At 39.2% G+C, this 27,344-nt stretch overlaps 1 protein-coding gene across 2 annotated transcripts in view; it reads left to right on the top strand.

Annotated features, from left to right (window-relative positions):
• Nucleotides 1-27,344, top strand: part of RFTN1 (raftlin, lipid raft linker 1) — a 95,457-nt gene that overhangs the window by 55,375 nt on the left and 12,738 nt on the right. For both annotated transcript variants that reach the window (XM_058040195.1, XM_058040187.1), the window contains exons 5-7: nucleotides 8,353-8,776; nucleotides 12,992-13,195; nucleotides 21,586-21,701. In XM_058040195.1, the coding sequence (XP_057896178.1) occupies nucleotides 8,353-8,776; nucleotides 12,992-13,195; nucleotides 21,586-21,701 (744 nt within the window). The remainder of the gene's footprint in view (nucleotides 1-8,352; nucleotides 8,777-12,991; nucleotides 13,196-21,585; nucleotides 21,702-27,344) is intronic.

Genomic DNA, 27,344 nt, shown 5'->3' with positions numbered 1-27,344 from the left:
GGATATGGAAGATAAACATATCAATGTCTCCCTAATATTATATGATTATTTTTTAAGTTAACAGCATGACAAAGAAATTAGAAGACAAAACTCTGCAATTTCCTAGAAAATAACTAATGTAAACATTATTGATATTATAATTTTTTACTGATAATAACAAGAATAATAAAAATGCTGGGATTCATATAGCTGTTCCAACATTTGTCGTATTCTTGTCTCTTTCATTACTTATTCTTCTTGTCTTAATCTTTAAATTAGATTTATTTTTTGGAAAGAACAAAGAGATGCAGCTCATGGGTTCTTAGGAACACTGGTGTGTTTGTGGATTTCTTGACTCAGATGCTGCAGTCTTACAGGGCTCTCTTCTGTGAAGTCTGTGTTTGCTTTGTTGGTACCAGGGGACCTTAAATGGTTGTTGTAATCCTAAGCATTATTCTTTATTTTACACATGTTTTAGCTGGTCTGTTCAGAAGTTTCCTGCAGGGTGTACAGTCAGAGCAGGTGGCAGTAAAAGAGAAAATGGGAAAAAAATTAAGTGCTTAATACTGCTCAGAGGTTTGTTCTTCAAATAAATAAGCAGTTCAGATTTATCTTTGGGGCTAAAAAATGGCCCTTCTAGAGTCTTGTTTATTACCTCGGATTATTTACCTAGATGTGATTTCAATCTCATCTAAAATAATTTCTGTCCTTAAAACAAACCCAAAAAAATCCCACCACAAAACCTTCACTCTCCAGGGTATTTGCAAGAGAACAATACAATATTATTTCTGTAGTGCATTGTAATGAAAACCATTTCTGAGCACTTAGCTGACAGCTTTGTTTTCTGCATGTTTTCAGTGCAAACAGAGCCCCTATTTTTTTAAAGTATTTGGATGTTAACTGTAGATATGGTCATGAAGTGGAACTTGAAACTCAACATCAATAGTTCAGCTGTTTGTAATCTGCTGTGATAATATTTATTAAAGTGCATTTTGTTAACATTTTCTTAGTGTATATATAACAAGAGATGGTAAAAAATAGCATATACTCTATTTTAAACAGCCTGGTGTGAAGGGAAACATCTGTTCCTGCTTAAGCTTCTTTCAACTTGTGTTCTTTTGACTAAGCCCTGGAAGAGTGGTGTTGATATATATCTTCCATGGACATTGCAAAACTATTTTCAGGATTCTCCCAGGAGCCTGGTAGTGCTTTTATAATCCTTTGCCCCCATCAGCTTTCAAGTCATCCCCTTGCCCAAGATAAAAATAGATTATAAAGTATGTAGTTGATATTTTTAATGATCCTACTTCTGTCTGGTGGGAAAAAATAACTTTTAAAATAACAATAATATGATAATGTTTTATACTGTGCTAAAATAAATTACCAGCAAATTGTTCAAATTGTAATTTTGGCTACTAGTAACAGATGGCTTGATGAAACAATGTGATTTTAAAGAAACACTCTTCAGTTGATATAAAAATAAAAGTAGTATTCCCTGCAAAGTAAATGTAAAGCCTGTAAGTTTGAGACTGAATTCCTACTTTTTAAAATACCGCTGAACCTTTTTTTTGTTTGTTTTCACTGCCTTGAACAGAGATGGACTAAAATCACTCATATTGAATCACATTATCGCCAGTTACTAAAATGGTTTTTAGCTACAACAATCAACTACACACCTCTGTAAATCTATATTTTCCTCTTGCTTATGTTCACCAGTTAGTGTAGGAGTTACTCACTAAAGATTGCTGCACAGAACATGGTCTGCATTTGGAAAATGCCAGGTCTCTACAGCAAGAGATTGGGACGGAATTTCTACAGACTTATTTTTAAAGTGAATATCAAATATTTAGTTTGAATGAGCATAGCTGGCTGCTCTCTAGCAGTTGTTCCCAATACAAATTATTCACAAATTATGTGAATAATTTCAGGATTTTTTTTTCAGAGTTAGAGGAAATGTGGGAGTATGCAGATATATTATGTGGCTTTTGGACAAATACCACACTCACTGAATCTTTGTAGCGTGTGGCCAGCAATGTTCACTCTTTGCCTTCAGTGAAGGAACAGGTGCTAAAAGTGAGGACTGAGAAGAATCAACACATCCAGGACCACAGAGGATGAGAGTGGTTTCAAGACCTGTCATCTAATGAAATATGTTGAAAGGAGCAAGTGCTGCACTGCATGTGTGGCATGGTTATATTGTTCAATGCTGTTCTGCATTGTTCTCAGGAGTGAATACAATGTGAGCCAGAGAGGAATTCCAAGTTGTTAATCTCACCCCTTTCTTGGCTCAAGTAGCAGGAGATGTGTAGCTTGCTGTGATTTAGTATCTCCTGCAGCACTGCCTTAAGATCCCACCTTCTGTTTCTTTCAGCACAGCAGTAAGTTGCAGTAGCTCCTCGCTTCAGTACATTTCTTCCCCCTGTGCTGTTTGTGGCCTTCAGTTCCCTTCTGCAGAGGCTGCTACCAAGGAACATGTTGTAAAACTGCAAAGCTTGCTTTCTTGTCCAGTGCCTTGTTCTCTGTCCTGTTCTAGGTCTTGTGCCTCTGCCACAATTGCAGTGAGATCTTAAAATGGCAGATCAATGGTTTGGGATTATGGCAGCATTTTCCAAGGCATCCCTCCAGTGTTTTATCCCTCATGGCCTATTTTGATGTAATTGACCGTGAAAATACTTGATAATTTGAAAACTTGAATGTAGACTGGGATTTCACTCTCTAAAAGCTACATTTATATTTGCTTCTATGTATACGAATGTGAACTATCTATCTCAAAAACAAAATTTGGTGAACATCTAAACTGGAAAAGGTTAAAAATGCATGGGAAGTACAGGCTTAAACAAAGGAGCATTCTAGTCAGAAAGGTTGCATGGTTTGGAAATGTGCAAGCAGTGAAGCAGTCCTGAGTAATAGGGTAGGAAAACTATGAGCAGTTGATACTTTGCTATTTGATTAGCAGAATTTTTTTTTTTTTTTTGTAATGTGTTACTAGAGATACAAAAGTACCAAAGTTTCAAAAGTTCTGAGTCATATAGAAAGAGCTAAATCCTCCTTTAGAGCCTTAGCTAAGCTTAGTTGGTTTTAAAATAAGCAGTAAACTCTTGATGGCTGTTCCTGTCTTCTAAGGAAGGAGCGTGTGAGACCTACGGAAAATGTAAGGGGCAGACTAAAAGCCTGTCTTAATTTTAAACATCTGTTTCTATAAATGAGCAAACTGGAAGGGGGATGTGCAGTGTTTATGATGAAACATATTTTACTGAATATTAATGAAGGAGGACAGATTTGGAAGGCTGTAGTCTTGAGCATACTTTCCCAGTTCCATCTCCTGGCATGCAGTACGTAGCATTGTCCTCAAACCACAAGATTGTGGTTTTTTGCATGAAGATCTCTGCTGCTGTCTGTTTCCAAAGGAGATTTGCTTGAATCCTAAGCACAAGGTAGAGAAATGAACTGATCTGGTTTCAGGTGCATATTATGACACCTAATGCCTTTAACATTGTTCTTTTAAAAACAACAACTAAACAGACAGGACCTTTCTTTTACTGACTAAGACAGTTCACACTTGGTTTAAATAGACAGCTCTGAGCAAAATTAACCAGCTATTGTTTCCAAGGCCATATGTTTGGCCATCAGTAGGATTAAGTAGCAGTCTTCCAAAGTTCACAGCAGAGCTTACTAAATGAATCTGACCATCAGAAAATCAGTTCCTTGCTCCTGGAAAATGACCTTTCTCTAAGAGCATTTTTGATATGTGTGTTCTTCATAAATTGTTTCTGGGTTTCTATGAAATTCTTTCAGTACCTTGTTATATAATAAACCATCTAGCAAACCTACTAATGAAATGTTCAATGCCTAAGTCTTGAAGGTGTTTTTTTCCAGGTCTTCAGAAAGTGTAAGCCTTGAGACCATTTTGGACTGCTGTAAACTCAAGTGCCTTGATGACATTAGTAAAACTGCTTTTTCTCTGAACACATCTCAAAAATATCTAGCTCTTGGATATTTTCCCTTAAAGAGTTAAGGGAAATTCCTAACACTTACTAAATAATTTGTTTGAAATTCTTGTCTGGGAGAGATCCTCATTATTAAATTGCTGTGTGTTGTTTCACATTGTTATTGATTTTGGTGGAATACTACCCTGAGCTTGCTGGAAGTGTTTGATTTTCTGTGTGGTGTCCCACAGGGATGTTATCAGCATCTCCTTGTAAGCAATTGCTGAAGCTGACAAAAGTGTATGATTCTGTTCAGCATGGGATCTATATCCTTGAGTTTCCATATTTATAAGAGTACCATCATGCTCACTGTCAATAGGAGATTATTATGGAGCTGACAATGGAGCAAGAAACACAGAAACATTTTATGGGCTGTACAATGGAATTGACAAGTGTTTTTACTCAGAATAGATTTGAAAAGAGAACCTGTATGTGACTGTTCAAAATAGCTTTTGAACGTGGGTTCTCACATGACTCTGACTGAGAGCTACAGAGTAAAACAGGTACTTTCCAAAAAAGAGGATTTTATCATTCAGCCATGCTGTTGCCAGGTGTAGTTTTACAGATCTTTAATTTAGACTGTCATCCATTTTCTAATTAGGGTAGGGAACCTTCAAGAGAACCAGAAATATTTAAAAAGATGGGACATAAATTGCTACATCAACGTAATGTTTAGTGACACTGCTTTGTGCTGCTGATGGCTCCTTTTCTTCCAAATGCAGTATAAAAATAGCGGTCAGGCACTTCTGAAATAAACAATAACACTTCCCAAATGTTAAGAATGTTAACACAAGTGCCCCAGCTAAAATTCAATTAAGGTAGTGACATCAGGGTTGGACACGGTGCTTGTTCCTATTCCTTCTAAAGTTCGTGGGAAATTTGATATTTATTTCTCAGACAGCGAAGGCTAAATCTGTCATTTTTTTCCCCTTGGGGAAAATGCCAGGTTTCTAATCAAGCAAATTATAGGGATGACATTAAATTGTTGAACTGCCTTGGCCCTCTGTACACATGAAATTTCACCCCTTCTTTAAGCAGATTCTATTTTTAAAGGGCCATAAATCCAATTTGTTGCAAGCCAGTTGCAAATGAATTTGGATGTACCCTCTTGAGGGTTTATCCAGATTGAAATAAATGAGTTAAGTTCTGCTTCTGTGGTTGAACAATAACGTCCTTTGTGATGGAGATCTGGTCTTGTGTTTGTGGTTAATATCATCCAAGCAGCGCTTTATGAGGCAATGAAAATGTTTCTGTTCCCATCTGGGGAAAGAAGCAAAGAATTTTTTTTTTTAAATTTGTTGGAATTTCCCTTTTCAAAATTTCCCAAGATGTAAAGGGCAAGTATATAGTATATTCGAGGTATAAAAATTGTCATAAAATAGTTGACGTTAGTATTGATCTCCTAGCATAAGGGCATTTTAAATCTAGATTTTTGTCTGATCTGAAAAGTGGTAGAGATGTTGTTGTTTTTATGTTTTTTCCTTTCATTTAGTCATACCATACAATGTAATGCAGACCTTTGTTAGTGCTCTACACTGGCACATAAAGACAAGTAATTAAGTTATTTATCTGATCTGGAATATGTCTTGAGTGACCCTGTCCAACTAGCATCACGTTCTTCCCGTTCAGCTTTACCCCTTCTTTCTCCCATTCTTTGCCTTCTTTCTGATTCCCAGCGCTGCATCTGCTGAGATGTTTTCCCAGAAGGCTGTGACAGACATAACTGTCTGTGTGCTCCAGCACAGGATGCTGCAGGGGGGCCCAAAACCTGCAGGTGGCTTACAGAAACACTCCTTCTGTCCAGTGTATCTCCTGGGCACAGCCTCTCCAGTTACTGAGGTGTGGATTTGGTTTTGTGGGGCTCTTTTGTTTGTTTCTTTGGTCAGTTGGATAGTTTTTCTTTTTTTCTTTTCTTTTATTTTTTTTTTTTAATTCATATATTCAATCTTTGAAATACAGGAAACAGAAAATGTGATTCTATTGGATGGCATGATTCAGTTTGGATGTGAAGGCAACTAAAATTTCTTAATATTTAAGCTCTCAGCAGGATTTTGAAAAACAAATTGCCTGTGTAGTTTGAATGTGTTCAGCCTTTACACTTTCTGATGAAAGCAGCTTCTTCATGGTTTTGTGAGAAGTTGAAAGGAGAGGCTGTGTCTGCTGATACATCACTTTCCTGTTCTGCAGTTTGCATCACACTTTTGATGTAGCATTTCCTGCTACATTTGCTTTCTTGAGAATAATGAGATGCTTGGTTCTGCCATATGTCATTGGGAAATTTTGAAAGATATATTTAAATAAGATTTTGTGTTCTGTATTGTACAGTATTACAGTATTAACAGTAATTAATTACAGTATTAACTTTGTTGGGAAAGGGCCTTGAAGATACAAAGTCTTTTTTCCAACTTCCCTGTAAAGCTGTTTGACCAATACAGGTAAGACTGCAATTTGGTTTTCAGTTTCTCATGGTTCTATTTTGAGAACAAGAGCCTCAAAAGAAACACCTCAGCTTCAGGTACTCCTTGGAACAATAAAAATTTTTTTGAGTAAGCTGTAAAAACATTGCTACAGTATCTGTGAAAGCTGTTCCTTCTCCTCCCTATCACAGCGTGGGAGTCTGATGTAGATTGACAAGCAGACTTTTGACCAGGAGCAGTAATATTACCACATATGTACTGTCCTCAAACTCTCTAACAGTTGCATATTAGTTAGATTTCTATAATTAGCTGCCCTGCAACCTACTAAACAAATGTAGTGTTGTGTCTGTACATGAGTGATAAGAGATTAAATGAATGTGTAACTCTATCACTAACTATATAAAAAAGTATTAATCAAGTTACAATGGAGAGTCTGGACCATTGAGCACATTATACATGCATCTGTCACTGATACTCAGTTAAACCTTCCTGAGCAAAGTAAAAGCTAACTTTCTTTGTAGACAGATGCCCTTTTGGCCAGGATACTGCTAATGGTATTTTTATTGTCCTGTTTAGAAATGAGCTTTACTTAAGTCAGCATCCCATGTTTCCCAGGCTAAACACCTGTGAAGACCATTGCCTTGTTTCCTGAAGGCCTCTGTTTAAATTCCTGTGATCATGAAATGAGGAGTTAATTTAACATGGAAAATGCAATATTGGTTTGAAAGAGGAAGTTCTTGTTGATTAGGCATCCTCTGCAGGTTTGTGTGTTCAGAGCAGCAACATGTTACCAGGAAGTAAATGATTCATAAAAAAAAAAAAAGATGCAGAACTGAGCTTCCTCTTAAATTTGAAAAAGATATAAATTTCTTCCTTTTCACTTGCTACTGAAAAAAGTCCCACTGAACTGTTTTTCCTCAGTTCATGCTAACTTGAGCATAGGCAAAGAATTTAGACACTTTACCTCTTTGGAATTGTGTTATGCAGACGAAATTATTTCTCCATTCTCGAGGCATTTATTTCTGAAAGATTGATGTGTATTTAGACTTTACATTATGTGAAGAGTATACATTAAATGGAAGCCTTTTCATTTTGGTGAATGATTTTGATAAATGAAGCAGTAGACACTCATATGTTTTCACAGAAATCTGTCTCGCACTCACACTTCTCCTGGGTTTGAGGAGTGTGAGGCTGATGACTCCATAGTGCAGAATCTGCCTGAAAGAGATTTCTATTTCTGCTTCATCTCAAACCTTTGTTAGCTAATGCTGCCTTTAGCTGATTGTCCTTACTACTAGTCCAATGCTTTTTTTCCTTAGGATCTTTTGTGATCTGATTCCTTAATTTTCCTTCTTTACCTGAAATTTAAAGGATTAATGATAGAGCCTTTTATTTTCCTTTTTTTTTCTTCTTAGCTCATGTCACAATGCCTTTTTCTATTCTGAGTTCTGCATCTTCCCCAAAGTGCTGTATTAAAATAGCTTTGCTTTTATGCGCTCGTTATGTGAAAGTTTGCCATTTGTGTCTCAATCCAAAATAGGACAAACAACAACTGTTGTTATAGAATTAATAAGCTTTTCCTTGCATAAATGTCATAATCACACACCTAATAAAGCAGAAGATGTAATAATTTCTCTGATTTCTTATGATCAATACAAAAATATTTTGGTAAGAAATACCACTTCTAGTATTTTATTATAAATTAGATTTGTCTCTTGTGAAGAAATATGTGGGTATTTTCTCTTTTTTCTTCCCCCCTCCCTTCACATTATATCAGATGGTTTGGGCAACTTTTCATCCTGCTTCTTTAAAATGTACCTTTTTATATAAATGCAACATGACAATTTCTAGTGGTAGTGGACAAAAGTAGCAAAATGACATGCTGGTTGCCTTAAAGGGTGTTATTTTCTGTGTTTCTATTTAGCTAAGACAGCTTGACGGTTAAAAATCTAATCTTCTTCAACTTGTAGATTCAAGATGCTGCAAGTCAAGGCTTGAAATTTGTTGGAATTATACCTCAGTACCATTCCCAAAAGAACTGCCTTGTCAGCGCCTCCCTGACGCCTGCCAGTAACAACTCTGTGCAATCAAGAGATAATAAAAACGTTTCAAATTACCCCGAGGATCATGCTTCACCGGATGGCGAGAAAATAGACAGCACTGATGGATGCAGTACTCCAACTCAGAGTGAGCAAAGTGCTGACCAGTGTGCCACATCCAGAGAGGGCTGCAGAGGTGAAGGACAGGCTACGGAAGAGCTGAATTCCAAATCTGTGAAGGGAAGTGAAGAGCAGTCTCAGCATGAGAACCTGAGTGTGAGAGAAGCAGCAGACAAGACGAATGGACTTGCAGAGAATGAAACACCAGCACGATGTTTAAAACCACTTACTGGCAGTAAGTACTGCAGTGACCTCTTGTACATAAAAGCCAAGTTAAAATTGCCTCAATTACGTTCCCAGCTCCTTTGGGGGGTGGGGATGCAGGGGGGACATTGCCACTGAGGTAGTGAAGAAAAGATGCCCCAAATGAGCCACTTAACCTGATTTCAGCATGGTTACTCAGTTCACAACAACTGAGTGGGAGTCAGATGGCAAAGGAAGAGATGATATAGGCAGGTGCAGCTTTGTTGTGGCCCATATGTATGCCTGATTGTGAAGACTTATTTTTGTCTGCTGTTCAGCTGAATTGGTTCATTTTTGTATTTGTTGCCATACCCTGAGAGCTCTTGATCTTTGTCTCCTTTTTGTGTGTTTGAATAAAAAGCCCTGTTAATCTGCCTGACAAGCTTTTGCAGCCATAGAAGGAATAATTCACAAAGACATCACAGTTAGTCCCTTTGTAGCAGGTGAACAGATAGCTGGAATTAAACCACCTCAGGAGCAGCATGAATACATGTGATCTGGCCTCTGAAGTCTCCTAGTATCCTACATTCAGTGTGGGGGTTAGTGCTTCAGTCAGAATTGTAATAACTGGAAAACAACAGTTATTTTTGTTAATGACTCATCTTCGCTAATTCATAATAAAATTTTTGTAATGAGGCTCATCATAATTTGGCTTCCAGTTACCCTTTTTTAAAATTTTATTTTATTTTACCCATATACTAGTTTTATTTCTTTCATTTCCTTCACAAGTTTTTCCTCAGGTGGGATTTCCACTTTTTAAATATTATTTTATGCCATCAAAGACCACAAGTCTCTGCTGATATCTAAAATACACTCCTTAAGGTGTTGCTCAAAGGTTACTTACGTAGCAGGAACTGTAGTTCAAAATAGGATGTAGACCAGAGTAATTTAGAAAACTAAAAGGAAAAATATTCTTGCTCCATTTCCAATTTAAGCCTCAAAATGCTTTTCTATGTTTGTTTAAATCCAAGAAAACCATGTTTACTCTCATTTCTCTTACTGCTTTCCTTAATTTCTTTACAGGCTACAAATCTATGCAAGGGGGATGTAAGTGGAATTTCTAAAGCTGGGTCTGTCCTTGACTTTTATTTATCCCTATTCTCTGGACTTCTCATAGATTCAGTCAAACAATCCTACCCCTTTGGAATTGCCTGTATAGGACCAGAATGACTTTGCATTGTACTCCTTGGATTATTGTCTAGTTTCCGTTGCAGTTTGGTGTAGTTAGCTTTTGGATCCAGTTTGGATCACACTCTAGTAACTTCCAACATAATTTCTTCAGTTTTTGTTGGGCAAGGGGACACCCAGATAGGGTCAAAGCTTAGCTGTTGTTTGAGCAATCTCTTCTCTTCTACAGCCTTAGAGGGGGGTTGTCCCAACACTTTATTTTACACATAAAACCTCTCTTCGTTTTATAGTTAAAAATTAGTTATCTGCAAGTCTAGCCAGATCAGTTCTCTCTTTTTTATATGCTATCTTTGAGAGAGTTAACTTAGCAAGTTTGGTGCTATTCTTCTCCTTATTGAACACTGAAAATTTTTTGCTACAAGTAATCATGTTCTTAATATTTCTGCATAATGTGAAGCTGATCACCTCCAGTCTTCCCAACTTTTGTCTGTAACACCCCAAGATTGCTGCTGTTTTGCCAGAAAAGAGGGTTTATGTCAAAAATGTATTTTAGTTTCCTCAGTTATCTTTCTTTGAGTGCTTTTTAGCTTTATTTTTCATGCATTTTTTTATTGCTGTTATGCAAATACTTTCCAAGACTGAAGGTCTGAGAAGGCAGTTTTATGTGATAGCTCATCTAAAGTAGAATTTTTCCAAATCCTGTACAACACTGCTGATTTCTTTATTACTCCTGAATGAATTTTTGTTATTACAGCACTCCCTTTTCCTCCCATGGAAAATGTATTTCAGTTTTTTGGCACCAGTTCTCCATCCTTCCTTGGGAGTGTGAAGATTGAAAGCATCAGGTGATTGTTTTTTTTCCCTACGTATTCCATGGGAAGTTACCACTTTTGAATTGCTTCTCCCCTACAAAAAACTTCAGGAAAAAAAAAATTTCTTACTATTTGTGGGATCTTAAATATGTTCTTTATTTTAGGTTTTATACTATTCAAGTGTTACTTTTATGCTTCTTCACTTGATTCCTGAATGTTTTGTAGTGCTCATTTGCTTCCCCTGTTTTTAAAAGGCTTTTCAACACAATGTTGAATAATATTTGGCTGATAACAAGGCACAGATATTCCAATAGTGTGCCCAAAAGTGTTGTGTTACTTAGAACCAAACTGAAGAGTGTCTTTGGCCATGCTTGAGGATCTGGGGTCACTGGTGAAAACTGTTGTCAGTAGTGATTTGGGTTAGACAATACCCTAGACCAGGTTGTCCAGGGGTGGGGCAGTCATAACTTCCCTGAGCAATCTGTTCCAGGGCCTCACCACCCTTACCATGAAGAATTTCTCCCTAATATCTAATTTAACCCTGCCTTCTTTCAGTCTGTAGCCATCACCCCGTGTCCTATCACTACATGCCTGGTACAAGTCTCTCTTCAGCTCTTTTGTAGGCTCCCTTCAGGTATTGGAATGTTGCTCTGAGATCTTTCCAGACTGAACAGCCCAAACATTCTCAGCCTTTCTTCATAGGAAAGGTGCCTCATTCCTCTAATCATCTTCATGGCCTCCTCTGGACCCATTGCAAATGTTCTTCCTGTGCTGGGAGCCCAGAGCTGGATGAGTGCTCCAGGTGGGGTCTCACCAGAGCAGAGCAGAGCAGAGGGGTAGAATCCCCTCCCTGGCCCTGCTGCCACTCTGCTCTGGATGCAGCTCAGGGTAGGGTTGGATTTCAGGGCTGTGAGCACACATTGCTGGGTCATGTCCAGTTTCTCATATCAGTGTCTCAGTATGCACCAGAAAGATCTCATTTTCCAACAAAAGACTCTTCTGGGGGTCAGAATCAAAATGATGAGAGAAGCATTCTGTGTGTGCTTTTCTGAGGTAGGACTATCATAATTTCCTTCTTTCTAAACAAGTGGTGAACAGCAAGAGGATTCACATTAATGTTTGTTCCTTTCTACTCTATTTAAAATATAGTTAATGTCTGAGATCATTAGGTCTCTTTTCATGTTGGTTATGAGCTTCCAGCTCTTCTCTTCCAGTGCTACCAGCCTGTTTTTGAGCATCTCCCTTCTGATATCTTTTTCAATTTACACACTGCTTCTTGCTCAGTGATGTTTGTTAGAGAGCAGTCTTAACATTTCTCTGACATCACTTTCTTTACTTTTGCTTGAGGTTAGAACCTAATAGCTTGGAAACAAGAGGAGCTTATTGAATGAAGGGATTTCATGTAATGCCTTTACCTTTCATATTAATATATTTGGGGAGAATGTTTGGCATTTGGAAGTCAGTAAAAATTCTACCATTTATTTCCATGTCCATTAATAAGTAAAATAATGTCCAAAATTTTTTGTTGGTTATTTTAATTATGGCTACACCCTTCTGAGAAGGATATCTGCTTTTAAAGTTGATTGCAGTTTAGGACTGTGAAAGCTCAGCTTTGCTGTCAGCAATGACTTTTTTCCTGTAAAAACTGCTCCTAAAATATACTGGAGGAGACATGGAAAAGAGTCTAGAAGATGTGCTAATTTTTAAGACCCTTCACAATTCCATTTTTAAAATTCATTTGCTGTTGTGGTAATGTCTCACCTTGGCTCAGATCCAGAGTAAATCAACAAAGCAGCTACCAGAGTCTCTACATGAATGATTCATTGCATTTTCTTGAGATGAGACTGCCATTGGCTTTTTCCATGCTTTTGTGTTATCAAAACTGAGTTATTTAATACTTTAATGGCCGTGATCTACAGAATGCAGTTCCTTCTAAATTTGCAGTAAGATTCCATGTTTGAACTGATGATTCCCATGGAGGAATGTTGCATCAGTATTCAGGTATTACTGTCTTTAAATGTTTTATTATCAACAGTGAATCCATTGTGAGTAAGAAATACTGTAAAAGCAAGCAAAATACTGTATTGGGTCTTGAGAAAGTCCTGCTGTGTTGGACTGCAGAAGTGTGTTGAGATAACCACATCTCAAAGAATTGTTTGCTGTTGCATAATGTGATTAGGCAACAGCAAACAGTGGGTTCTGCATTGTTTTGGGTGCAATTTTATGATATGGTTGTTGCATGATTCCATTTTTTTACTCTTTGGTAGAAGCAGAGATCTTCGCTCTCTTCAACAAGCCCCAAACTCCACAAAAATGCAGCCAGTATTACACAGTGACTATCCCTATGAGGATCTCCAGGAATGGGCAGACTGTCAACAGCTTAGAAGCAAACTGGCTGGAGCACATGACAGATCACTTCAGGAAAGGAGGCTCACTGGTCAACGCCATCTTCAGCCTTGGAATGGTAAATGGTATGGAAATTACAGAAAGCATTACGCTGTGATTATTTTCCTTTCTCCTCTAATGGAGGTCATTATCTTTGAAGAGAAGTTATTTGGGAGCTGCTTTAATATAGACTTGGGGTAGATTTGTATTAGATCAACCTTTTTGTGAAATGGAATGAAAGTACAGAAAATATTTTGGCATTTGAATAAGGAAAACAGATTATGTATTGTATTTTTATAAACATACTAGACATGATTTTGTAATTGCAGAAATATACAGAGTTAATAAACAGTACCAAGTGGAAAGAATTAAACTAATAAGATTGCAAAACAGATGACCTAAATAGAAGGGTGACTTTGCTGTCCAGCCAGACACTGCATGTGGCTCTGATTGCAGGCCGGTACAACAACTTGAGTGTTATCTGGCCAACAAGAAATCAGTTAATTCCTGTTCTCACAGAGACCCTTTCTGCCTGGATGGCACACTGTTTTACTAAATTGTCTTGTGTGTTTGTTTCATCTTACCTGTGAGTGATGGATAAAGGTCTGTTTTAATTTAAGAAGATTAAAAATCCTAGATTTTTGCATGTTGTGGAAGAGTGGCAGGGGGTCCAGCTTAGTACTGTTGCCAGTCTGTACCACACTCGTGGCCATCATGGCTTTGAAGGCAAGCCTGTTGTACAGAGAAAAACTTGGGTGCATAGATTCATAACCAAGAAGCCATGAGAGCAATTCAGGGGAAGTAGTTGGACATAAAAATGTTGATGTTGCAGCTGGATTAATTTTATTGGAAAATTATGTGGCTGGTATACTTCATGGTTAAAGTGCTTATGGCTGAATCATTCGCCTAATTTTGGTTAGTTTTGCATTTTTCAAAAGGACTGTGGTAACCCAGAGATTGCACATTCCTACTAAGATTAGTTGATTTGTACATCAAAATTACAGGGGAGCTGCTTCCAGAGCATCTTCTTACTGTTGGTCTGAATTCCAGAACCCAGGATAAAAAACAGGAATATGACTCAGTTCTGGTAAAAGTCAATCAGGAAATTAACAGGCAATCCTAATTTTTCATTTTACAATCAAGTAGCAAAAAAAGGGAAGGTCTAAAGTTCAGCTGGTGGAATGCTTTCACACAGCTTCCTGGAAAGCCTTGTAATTGCTAGTTAACTCTCTTAAAAACAAATGGTCATTTACTTTATGTATATAAATTGCACAGAGGCAAAGCTAATTGGCTCTATCAGGCTCAGTTATCAGACTCAGTGGGTTTTTTTAATAAAATCTCCTTGTCAGTTCACTCTAAAATGTTTTAAACACAGCATTTTCCGTTATTTAAACTTTTAGAGTTCATTTACATAGCAGAGCCCTGTGGGAGGTTCATGTACTTGGATACCAGAGTGAGGAGTGCTGGATAACTGCCTGTGGACATAGATATAGTAGGATTGAGTACTGGCAATAAAGTTTCAATGCAGTCAGCACAGCAAATTATGTAAAAGTGGACAGATTCAGGATTAAGTTAGATTAGTGATTGAAGAAGAACAATTAATAAACATTTTTATTAGCATTTCAGGGTTACAGGAGGAACAAGTTTTGAAATCAAAAAGCTGAAACAAGGTTTCTGAAAGTGTATTATGCTGTTATAAGAACATTTTTCTAAGTTGCTATTAATTGCAGTTAAATGTTTTATCATTTAAATCCTAAGTTTTTTCTATACTGCAGAGAAATGGAACAGCTTTGTCGCTCATATGCCAGTCAATATCAAACAACACAGGGCAGGCACAAGAGGAGAAGTAGGGGTCTGAGGGCTTCTCAGCTCCTCACTTTTTTCTAGACTTCTGTGGCAGCCTGTCCAGCTCTTCATATCTAGTCTTATTCACTGATTAATCCTCTTCCAAATTAAGGTAGTATCAGAAGACTTTCTTTAATTGGCTATATCACATTTCTTTGTTCTGGGGGCTGATTTACTTTTTGGCTTAAAGTATGAATTCATTATTTTGCTTATTAGACTTAAAAGCAGGGTTATTATCTTCTTCTTTTCCCCCTTGTCCTTGGAATACCCAATGAAGTGAAGATTTCCAGATTGTCAGTAGTCATAAATCTGTTTCTTCCTTCTGCTAACAGTTTAATAATTAGTCTTTAAAGGAGTTTTAAAGTTCACGGGTAACAATTGTTTCTTTTTGCTTATTGTACCATATAATTATAAACAGAAATATAACAAAATTGCTGATCACAATATATAAGCCATGTAGAGTTACACCATATATTAAATGTATTCAGATTTTGCTGGTAAGTTGGAAACAGTAGCCTGCTTGGTCCTTGACTGTTCTCATGTCGGCAGATAATAGTTTTTTATTTAAATTTGCACCTCAGTTACTTGCTGGTGTTTTTCCTGCAGCTCATGTAATTGATAATTCTGCCTGTAGTCCCAGGTGTAAACTGATCCTGCCGAGTGATCTAGAGTGACCGTAGGAATTCACCCTTGCCCTCTTGTAGTGAGAATGGAGTCTGTAGCAGCAAGCTGCAGATTAATACCAAATGGAAAGGAAGTAACAGGTGGGTCGTCTTCTTTCCTGTAACAGCCAGTCTCCAATCAGCGCTGTGAGAAGGCAGGAAGAGTCAAACCTCTTCAAGGTTATATTTTGATGTCTTAACAGAGTAATCACAAGCCTGCTCATCTTCAGTTGTTTTGAACTGCAGCTCTTTAAGTGCCTAGCGTTTTTGTATTTGTTGTACCATTCTGTCTGTGAATTTTCTGCCTTTCAAACCTAGAAAAAGGCAGCCAAAAAACCAGCCAGAAAACACTGACAGTACTTAAACACAAAGCAAATGAAACAAAATGTGACTTTCTTGGAAGAAGAAAGTAGTCAGGTTTTTAAGAGGGTCCGATTGATTGTCTCTGTCATCTGTCTCCGACAGAGATGAGCCGCAATGCCTTTGACCGATTATTGTCACCTTAGCCACAGAAGTACTGGGATTTTTATCATCCATATGGAATTATTTTCTCTGTATGTGCTGAAGGTGAAAAGATTCAGAAGGGGGGAGGAATGCAAATATGCAGCAAAGGCAGACATTCAGGTCACGTGCCCCATAAAGCCACAGAGAGCTAGTTTTCCTCATTGAGAGCAACAGCAGCCTAAAGGTTAGTTTTCCTCGATAAGGAGAATTTGTAGTTCAAAGACAACAGGAGGAAAATTGTCGCCTGCCAAGACAGCTGTCATGGTAAAGTAAGTAATCTTTTCCCATATACCTCCTGTAAATCAGAAGCAAGAACATCAAAATACATTTTTGTCAATCGAGCTACATCAAATATTTATACAACCCAGTGAAAATAGCTTTTTGTGCACAGTAGGAAACCTTAATAAAAGATGCAGTGGTAATGGAATGTTTTCAGAGGAAGGACATTGATTGTAACCTCTACTTTTGTAGCCTTTTCTTTAAGAAAGAGTGAAAAGATTGGGAAATTCAAGAGTAGAAACTGGGAAGTGATACTACAAACAGCAAAGTCAAAATGTTTTGTTTTATTGGCATTTCTTACTGCACTATTGCAAATGGATGAATATTTGGAATTTCTAACAAACTTTTTAACTTAGGCTATGTTCCAGGAGCTGAATCTTGAAACAGGAGATTAACAAAGGAGACCACAACTGCATCAGAATTAGGAAATATTTTATATAGCAAGCAGTAAAAACTAGAAAGACCTGCTTACCATGTAAAACTTTAGATGAGTTATCTTTGTAGGCAGGCTAGGTAACATCCAGCTGAATAAATGTATCTGTAAAGTCTGCCCTGCAGGAATCTGTGTATCAGTTGTCACCCTGAAGTGCCAATGTAATCAATGGAAATCTAGGCTTGGACTGATATAGTCAGTAGGATTTGTGTTGTGGTCCACCTCATCCTACATGAGGATATGCAAAAAAGATCAGATGCATCTAGATAAGACTGAGATACTCTCCTTTGCCTTAGTCTTCACAGATACAGGCAAAGTTTACACCTATCTGTAAAACAAAGGCCAAAAGGACAAACTAGGGACCTACAGGATGATCAGCCTCAATTTGTTTCTGGCTGGATCACTGAGTAGGTCCTCTTGGAACTCGTGGACACATGAAGGAGAGGACAGTGACTAGGGACATTCAGCATGGATTTAAAAAGAGTTGAACATACTTGAAACTGATTGTCCTCTATGATAAAATAACAATTTGTAGGTGAAGAGAAAGGAGTAGATGTCATTTTGGGTGAATTCATCAAGGGAGTTTGGCAGTGGCTCCCACAGTATTTTCTATCCAAGCTCGGACCATGCAGCCTAGGTGGGTAAAAATCTGGTTACATGGCTAGACTCAGAGGGGTGTGGTTAATAGGTCACAGTTTACCTGGAGTGAAAAGTTGAGTACCACAGAGATCTCTCCTGGGGCTTGCTGTGTTTAACAATTTTATCAGTGATGCACAGGAGGCAACGAGGCTTGCTTTTGTCAAAATTGTGGATGATCCCATACTCAGGAGACAGCTGATGTGCCTCAGAACTGGACTGCTGTCCCAAGGAACCTGGGCAGGCTGGAAAGACCTGACAGCAGGAGCTGTTTGAAATTCCATGAGGACAGATGTCCTGATTCTGGGAAGGGAGAGGCTTTTTCACTAATCCAGGCTGGGGGCAGCTTGGCTGGGTAGCAGCTCTGTTGAAAGGTCCAGGGGAATTTTAGTAGGCAGACAGCTGAAGATGAACCAGCAGCTGAGAGAGTTAGTTCAGCCTGGAGAAAGGACAGCTTTGGGGGACCTGGCAGTGCCTATGAGAAGACAATCAAAAAGGTGGATCCGGGCCCTTGATTGTGGCTGTGTGGTAGGAGGATTGGAAAAAATGTACGTTAATTGAAATGAGAGGTCCTTTTTGGATATAGAAAACCTCTTTCTCATAACGAAAGTCACTCTCTGGAAGAGGCTGCTCAGGAAGTTGTGCCATCTCCAGTCTTGGAGATTTTGAAGATGCAGCTGGATAGAGCCATGAGCGGTATTGTCTGCAGTTGTATTGAACCTGCTTTGAGCATGTGGTTGGGCTGGAGGCCTCCTGGAGGTCTCCATCCAGCTGAATTATTCTATGAGTCTATGAAACTGTTGGATCAGGTGCGTCTCATCTAGTGGGCAAGCTCTGGAACATGTGATTGTCAGCTTAAGTTGCCCTTAGATCTAAAGCCCTGTGTGATAAAGATACTGCAGACTCAGTGCATCTGGCTGTTTTTTTGCCCTTCCACACCTCTGTGTAAGAGATTTTCTGAAATTCCTGCTGATCCTGACAGCATAGCATGGGTTTTAAGTGCCTTTTCTTCAAAACATGACCCTGCTAGCTTTCTCTCTGCTGTATTCTCCTCCCCATTATTCTCAGCATCCCAAATGCTTCACATGCAAAGGAATTAATGATCCAATTATTCTTTCCTGTGCCTCCCTTTTTCTCTGGAAGTGTAGTACATGACCTGTAAAAGGTAAAAGTTGTGAGATGTGAGAATTGGCAGGTGTGCATTCATGACGTGAATGTTTAAAAGACTGTGGCACAACTGGTAGAGAGAGGAGATTGGTTCTGGTTGGGAGGGAAATCTCAGTGATTGTCATCAAACAGTTTCTGTAGAGTTTTTCACCAGCATCACTCTGTTGAAGAGACACTCTTCTTTGCATTTGCAGCTGTCTGTCCATCATCATTTTCCCCTTCCATTTTTCTCATTTTCCGTGGGTTTCTTTACTAGCAAAAAACCCCATTAAAAATCAATGGCTTGTGTGATTGATGGATGCAGCCTTCAGAAGCAGTCATTGTACTTCCAACAAGGAAGCAAAATCTTGCAATCATTTAGGCTGGAAAGGACCTTTAGGATCATGAGTTGGACCATAAACTCAGCACTGCCAAGTGATGTTTCTGCTGCCTGTAGGGTCTCCCGAGCTCAGCTATTGGTTTCTAAAACATTGCATATGTGCCATCATACTCGCATATGTGGAAGCTGTGAATTGCATGAGTGGAATGTTCAGCAGAGTGAAACATAAAGGATGATTTACGAGTGAGTGTAAACACACGCCTGCTGATTGTGTTGTGATCGCCTATTAATTAGCTGGCAAACACGGGGCGGGGGAGAGCTCAAGCTGCAGTTGTGCCAACAGTGTGACACTGAATTTCATTAAGGGGATTCACAATGCAGGAGCAGTGCACTGGTGCTGTATAAAGCTGCCCTGGCGAGATCCGAATGTCTGTGTCTAGTCGGGATCTGCTTTCAGTCTTAGGTGCTCTCCTGTCATCCCTGCTTTGGAAAATTAAAGGACTGTTTGTACATTAGCATCCTGAAATAGATTTGGATATGGGTTTGGGTGTTGGAGTGTGATATTTCACAGAAATTGAGTTGGTTCCCCCTTTGTAGTGTCAGGTCTAACAAAGTGCTGCTTTTGAATGAAATCCAGTAATTAAATCTTGGACCCTTTGATATGTGGCAAGCTTGCTGTCCCTGTGTTTTCAAACCTGTAACCCAGCTACTTAGTGATCTAGCCTGTTATTTCCCAACAAAAATGTCTGTTCTTCTCACTTGGATGAGAAATCTGTCTGGATGACAGGAGTTACTGCTTTGTAGTCCAGCTCATCCACCTTGGAGCAATGTGTAATCCTAGCTTGCTGCAGTGCTGAGGAGTCCTCAGCTCTCTTTATTTTAAACAGAGTTGCAGGAAACCTGCCTGTGAAAACAGTGTGAAAGTAGACAGAGTATTTTTCTTTCAGTCTCCCAACAGAATCTCAAGGATAATCCCTAGTAAGTGCTTTACAGCTTTTTTCCTTCACAAGTGAACCAAAAAAAAAACCCAACAAACTGCTTAGTTTAGCGACAAGTATTTGCATCTCCTGACTTGCAACTTAATGACTCGACTGTAGCAGCAGCAAAAGAGGATAAGGGACTGTGCAAATAGAAACAGAGGGGTTGTGCATTGACACCTGCAGCAGCAGTCTTGCTGCAGTGTGTGTGTGTGTGTAGACATAAGCCTCCAGATGTAGGAGTCTGGTCTGTTGTGGGCTTTGCCTGCAACAAATTTGTTATTTCCAGATAATAAATTGAATTTAGATCATATAATGACATTGTAAGATGTTGACTGAGATTGTGTCTGCAAGAGGTAAGAAGCCTCTTAATCCTCCTCACTGCTTCCTTTGTGAAAATTGTTTTTGAGTTTGATATATGTTTTCTCTTGGAGGCAGCAATTCCTTCCTGCTGGCATTTCTTGACCTCATAACATCCAGCAGGAAAGCAGGATGACCCTGATGAAACACCTAAGCAGGCTTATCCAGAAAACTCCCCTGTCATTTCAAGAATCTGTCAGTTTGGCATCTGTGACTGCATTTCAAAAACATGTATTATACCAGTTCAAGGAATATAGTGTTGCTGGAAATGTAAGGAAACTATCATGCAAAATACAACATTTGGGGAGGGGATAAGCAAGGTCTTTATAATCAGTCATATCAGGGTAGATATATTGTTCATATTAGAAAGGCTGAAAAAGACGCATTTTGACAATGTGAGAAGAGTTTTCTCTGTTTGTAAAGATCACAGTCCTGCTTATTTGCAGTTTCCCTAAACATAATTCTGTTGTTCCATCAATCAGCTTATTTTAACAAAGAAAGATAGGGTTGGGGGGTTTTTTCAGTTGTTCTGTTTCTGTTCTGTCATGGAGCTGACAAAACCTGAGTTCTGGTGTATGGGAGCGATTGCTGGTTATGGAGTGTGTGGCTGAGTTTAAGGAGAAAGTGCTGCTCAAGTAACTTTAAGAGGATGTGTTGTCTGAAAAAAGGCTGAACGTGTAGGGAATGCAAATGAGAACAGAGAGGCACTAAACCAGATGGTCAAAATGCCTTCATAAATTGATTAAATAGTTATGAATGTATCTTTTCTTTCACACTGTTCAGATATGCCAGATCATCCTTAGTCCATGTAGATCACTGTATCTGCAGTGGCTGATCCATATGCAGGGTTCTGTCTCACGTGAATGAATGAATATAGTCACAAGTATTAATATCATAACTATCATAGAAATAAATCAGTATACATTCAAAACCCCTTGAAAATAACACGTTGACATAATAAATGGTCATTAGAGTGTTTACAGCTTCAAGTAGGTGAGCAGTACTGCTGAACTGAGGACTGAATCACTTTTGCCTACTCAGAATGGGAGAGCTATGGTTTCTGGTGGCAAAGGAATAACAGACTGGACAGCAATGTGTGCCGTTAGGGAGTAGGATTGCTCTTAAAACTACTAGAGATACAAGTCTCATTCATTTAATAGAGCTAGATTATCAGAGAATGTCTATGAACTTTATAGTAACAACCTTGGAAGAATATGTTGTTAATAAATTCAGATGCCTCACTACACATGGAGTGTTTTCTATAAAGCTTACAGGCAGCCCTGTGTTTTCACAGATTCTTTCCATGGGACAATGGATGGAGTGTTTCTCTTCGAAGATTTTGCTGTGGAAGACAGTAAAACCACGCGGGGCTATGATGCAATTGTGGTAGAGCAGTGGACTGTCTTGAAGGTATGTGTTTTTCTTCTTTGACTTTTTCTGTAAATCAAAACACTCCAAGACTGTGAGGCAGACTCTCATGTACTGCCCTGTGCTGCACCAGTACCAGCCAGGCAGCCAAAGTGAAGGGATGCAATGTTAACAGTGATGCCAGTTCACCACACTGGGTTTGTACAACACACTTCTAATCTCAACCTTGTGCTTTTTTTGGAGGGTAGGAAATGTGAGTGACAGTGAGCAATGAAACTCGGGGCTATCTGTCTCCAAATTACAGATGTCTGCTGGATTAACTGCACAGAGGATCTCCATTGGTTGTCAGGGCAACATGATCACAGAAGTCATTGTAGCATCGCAGTTCTAAAGAAGGCAGCCCTTTAGGTAGGCAGGCTTAGCTGCAGCAGGAAAGCATGGAGAACTGCCTTGCCTCTGTTTGTCCTCCTTCATATGCTGAAAAAACTGCATATTCTGGGTGGGCCCCTCTGGAGAAACCATAACTTGGCCTTCTGCAGATCCAGGTGCCCACACAGATCAGTAGAAGCACTGCTTAGGCCAGCTTGGTCAGTACCAGTCTTCCACAGCAAATTTTATACACACAGTACTTCTGTGTTTGAAAAGCTGGGCTTAAATTCTTTGTGACTTGAAACAAAAAGAATGTGGGAGGTTGAGGGAAGAAGTAGCTGCATTACTTTTAGGAGGTTTTTTTTGGTTCTGTCTGTTGTTTGCTAGAAATAGATGCTGTGTATCTGTAAAGGCAATACCTGATCACTTCACTTGGAATGTATTGTAAAGGGTGTAAAATCCTTAGACAGATAATCCCTTATTTTGGCACACACATACCAGAAGAACAGATTAAGGGAAAATGGGACAGATGTTAGAGTAAGTGTGTAAAATTCCAGGAGACTAAGATTAAGAGCTTTGGTAGTAGATGATGGTTTTCTAGTGCAGCAAGAAATGGCCAAATAGTAACGACTACAAACAACTTGCAGAGTTGCAGAGTTAACAAGCTGTGTTAATAGCAGCTTTTCTTGTTGCTGATGTGTGTCTGAAAAATGATTCCTTTATTGCATTAAATGCTATTCCATTTATGACAGACATGACTGTAAATTCTTGTTCATTTTTAGGGTCAAATTGCATTGCTGCCACTCAGGAACGAGGTTTTGGGGTAATGACAGATGGTTTCATGAGTGCATTAGGTCAGGGCTGATCAAGAAGGCAAATGTTAAGAAGCATTAATGTTAACCATGTGTTTAAAACTGTTAGGAAATGAATAGAGTTTGAAACAGCAAGTATATACTACTTCATACTACTGTGTAGGCTGTGTTTGACAGCACCTTATTTCAGAAGGCTGTGTTAGCTCAGTAATTGTTCAGAGAAGAGAGTGGGCATGGTCAGTGACAAAAACAGCTTCCATATTAGGAAGACTTTACATGTGTGTCCTTTCAGCCTGGAAAAGAGAAGAGTTGCAGGGAATGGAATGGGTAGAGAGGTCCTAAAACATGGGAAAGAGGCGAATAGAGATTGTTTGCCGTCTCTTCTAGTATAAGAACTAAGTGCCACATGGTGCTAGTCAGAGCCAGGTGCAAAGCAAACAAAAGAGAGGGATTTCAGATAATTATTTATGCAGCAGATCTGTGGAACTCCTTTCTGGACCAGGTTGTGAGTCCAGGAAGTTTAGAGGATCTTGTGTTCATACAAGCATTTTAATTCAGTTCAGGAGTGCCTTTTTGAAGTGAACCCACTGATCCATCCTTCATATGCCTCACTTCACCTTGCAGAATGGTCCCACAGTGCACAAACTGGATTTCTTTTGGTAGAAACAAAACCACACATGCTAAGTACACAAAATATTTGGGGCATGCTTGACTTAATACATATTACTTTTCCTTAACCATCACCTAGAGCCATGTTGGAAATAGCTTTCTGAGTTATAAATGGATTCCTGGCCAGAGCCAGTTTGGCTCTCAAACAACCAATCCAAGGTTCTCCATCTCAATAGGATATCATAACAAAGTTTGGCATAATGTGTGGGCACAAGACAGCTTCTGTCAAGGTACATGACAGGGATAATGGGGATCCTGTGTTGGCAGAGTGCTGACCAGAACACCAGGACTCAGCAGAAGAGTATTTTCTAGCAGCACCCTTTGAAGTGTTAGAGGCCTTAGGTGGAGTATCATTTGCTTTCAATTCTAGCAATTCCATGCTGGAGAGCACAGCTGGTCAACAGATTAAGGATTGAACCTCCCAATGCCATCTGGTGTGTCAGGAGATGCTGAACTGCTACACGTCATGTCTTTGTGAGGGATAATGCCGAGAATCTCCTGTTCCACACATAATATTTGGGATGTGCAATTTCAGAAACTGACTGATAGCATATACAGAGCTAGTCAGTGTGGTCAGATTATTCTCTGCTGTAATTAAGAATTTGGATACTGGGTTTTCCCTGGCAGTTTTGCTCTTCTGAAATCAAGTGTGGCTGTTCTGTGGGCATTATGAAAATGTTCCCCACCACCTGAAAGAGGAAGAGTATGGGGAAGAAGAACCTTTCTGAAGGAAGAATATTGAGACATTAGGGAAGTCTTGCAAAGGTCTTACCTATTTGGAGAAAGAGCAGAGCTGGCCACTTTGGTTTTCTCCTCCTGCATTTTTACTAACTGGCAGGCTATGTCTTGCCTCATGCTTTCTGAGACATAATAGGTGTAGGTAGGTAAAGTCATGGAATCAATGAAAGGACTGGAAGCTGGGGGATCTGTAGGCACATGCACAGTGTTGTACTCAGAAGACCAAGTGTTAAACCTTGTTGGAATTCACCTTTATTTACCATCAACATGGAATAATGCAGTGGCAGAGGAAGGGACTGTAAAATGGGGAAGGAGACAGAGTTTAGTGGTGACAGAAGATGTCCAAGAGCCAGTAAAGGCTTCTTTCTGTTATGAGTTTTACAAAGTATAGTTGTTACAGACATAGTTATGGAACAGGTGGAACGACTCATTATGTAGAAGATTGGGGGTTTTTTTGATGTGCATTCAGCTCTCATCTACATTAACATTTTCCATTTGTTATTTCCATTTCTGCCAAGGCAGTGGTAGAAACCCTGATGGGTAGCATGGCATAAATGAATATAATGGACCTTAAAAATTTGTATCGGATTTGGTTATCTGGGTGAGCTTTGGAGTTATTCAGATGTGGTCTGAACTGAATGTAAATTTATTGTGCTGTACTAATTAAGAAGAAGAAGAAACAAACAAAAGAATCCCAGCCACAACAGAAGAAAGCTTTTTTAGAAAGGGAGACATGCAGAATGTATCGATGCCCTTTGGAAAGAAGACCTCTCTAAATGAAAAGGTAAAGGATTGCTGTTTAACCATTACCACAAAAGAGAGGGGTTGACACACCTCTTAGCAGGGAAAGTGCTGCCTTTTTAATTGCTAAGGCTAATAGAGAAAACAAGCTGAACAGTGTGATGCACTCAGTGTGTGTGTAAAATGTCAGTTTGTAGAGGATGTAAAGCTCGCAGCTGTCACAGTATGTGGTCCCGCCAAGCAGCAGACAGGATGTAATAGCTCCCAGTAATTTAACTCTTTCTTCTCAAAAGTAGAGCTGTGGTGTCCTCTGCAAATGACCACAGGACTTGTTATGACAAAATACTGCACTCATCCTTATCACTTTAACTCTAAAAATGTCAGGACATATTATTTCCACTGCAGTCTCTGAGATCTGACCCTAAAACTTGTTTGATGGTTTTAATTCTGCTTGTGTAGGCAAATGTGGGTAGACAGTTCTGATTAATCAGAGCCTGCATGATTTCCATCTCCCCCTCTCTAAATTTGTCACCTTCCCTTCCCCATTACCCAAGACAAAATAGCTAATATGTCTTTAAAATAGAATGCTAAAACATTTATTTTAGATTGCTGCATTGTTATGCCTCTGAAGCTGTGTTCATTTTGAAAATATTGTCCTTAATTTACACCCATTTTCTCATTGAAAATCTTGAGCTGCTGATTCATCATTTTGTGTTTGCTGCTACGCCATACCTTTGGTGTACTGACATGAATTAAAATCTCAAATACATTGTGGTGTTGCCATATACTGTGGTGTTGCCATTTCCCTGGCAGACTTGAATGGGGTCAGTCTCCACCGTAGACATGGTAAACCTTTTAAAGTGCGACATAACAAAAGATTTAAAAAATTATCTCTGCTGAGCCTAGGTTGCAAGTTGCTTTAATGTAAGCCTTGAAACAAATTCTCTGGAAATAAGGATTTGATTTGTCTGTAAATCTGATTTAGGTCATATGTCAGTTAAGCCATGTTCTGCTGTCTCTGGCCACGAGAGAAATGCATGACCAGGTCAGCCAAGGAGCTGATGGCAATGGGCATGAAAAGCCCAGGGGAGTCATGTGTGTGACCCTCTTTAGCACTCAAAGGACAGATGTGCTGCCTGGGCAAAAGATTTCAGCAGTGTCTGTTGCTGAATTCTTGTTGCTTTTTAAGAAGAGCTGAACAAGAACCTTTAGGAGCCTCTTATCTTCCAATAATTTGTTTTTATTAATTCTTGTTTCTTTCCTTTATATAACGTATGAAAGGCACATATATACATATATGCATATATATTTTTCTGCTGAACTCAGTAGACATAGGTTTAAAATTGATTAAAATCCACATGATTAAGATCCATAGGGTAATATTTTCATTGGTTTTGATGATTAATGTAGTAACAGAATTTAACAATATGAACTTGGAACGTCCCTGATTATTTCTTGTGGCTCTGGTAGCATTGAACATCTAACAAGGTGAATGCTTCTTCCATGTGAGTAAGGGCACTTGAAGTAAAGAAACTGAAAATTCAGCACAGTATGGATTAAAAAATCCTTCCCAGCTGTCACGGTGTTCTAAGAATTAGTTGTCTGCTCACCCATAAACCTTCAAGAGAAAAGCGAACATCCCAGATCTAAACTTCCCAGTTAAGAACAAGCTGAGAAAAAGTATTTCAGTCCTCTTTTATGCTTGCTATAAAACCATGCAGGGCACATGTTCCTTTTGCTCAGCAGCTGTCTCCAGGCAGGCAGCAGTGCCCTGGGTGGTGCCTCAGTGTGAGCTTGTTGAGGGGTGTGGGTGCAGGACCCCAGGGGCCGCACACAGAGCCGCCCGTGGGCGAGGGCAGCGCAGCACCCGCCTTCCTGCTGGGGCAGCCGCTGGCAGCGGAGGGTCCGGGCTCCAGCTGCAGTGCTTGCATGGAAATAGATCATGACTTGCATAACTGGGGAGTGCTGCACAAAGCCTTCTGGTAAAAGCCACATGTTGTTTGGGAATAAATTATAACCGAAGGGGATTGTGTTGGGGAGGCTGCCTGGGGATGATTAAGCTGAGTGTGTAGGGCACACTGGAGTGTGTAAGTTCTCAGGTAGTGGTTTTCTGTGTTGTATTTTCCCCCCAGAGAATTGATGGGCAAGCAGTAAAATCAGTGTTCACCTTAAGGTACGCTTCAAGTGTTGCAGGAATTGTGAAAATAAAGTTGCCAGAATTATTGAAGGAACTGTACTGATGGAATTGCTAGATCACATTTATTTCTTGTATTTCTGGGACAGTTACGTGGAGTTGTTTCATCATTTGTACATTGTCTGTGGGGTGGTGAGTTCAGTACATCTCATAGGATGTTTC

Source organism: Melospiza georgiana, chromosome 1 (assembly GCF_028018845.1).
Source record: "Melospiza georgiana isolate bMelGeo1 chromosome 1, bMelGeo1.pri, whole genome shotgun sequence".
NCBI classification, from domain to species: Eukaryota; Metazoa; Chordata; class Aves; order Passeriformes; family Passerellidae; genus Melospiza; species Melospiza georgiana.
Note: the sequence above shows the minus strand (reverse complement) of the source record. Positions and strands in the feature narration are given on the sequence as shown.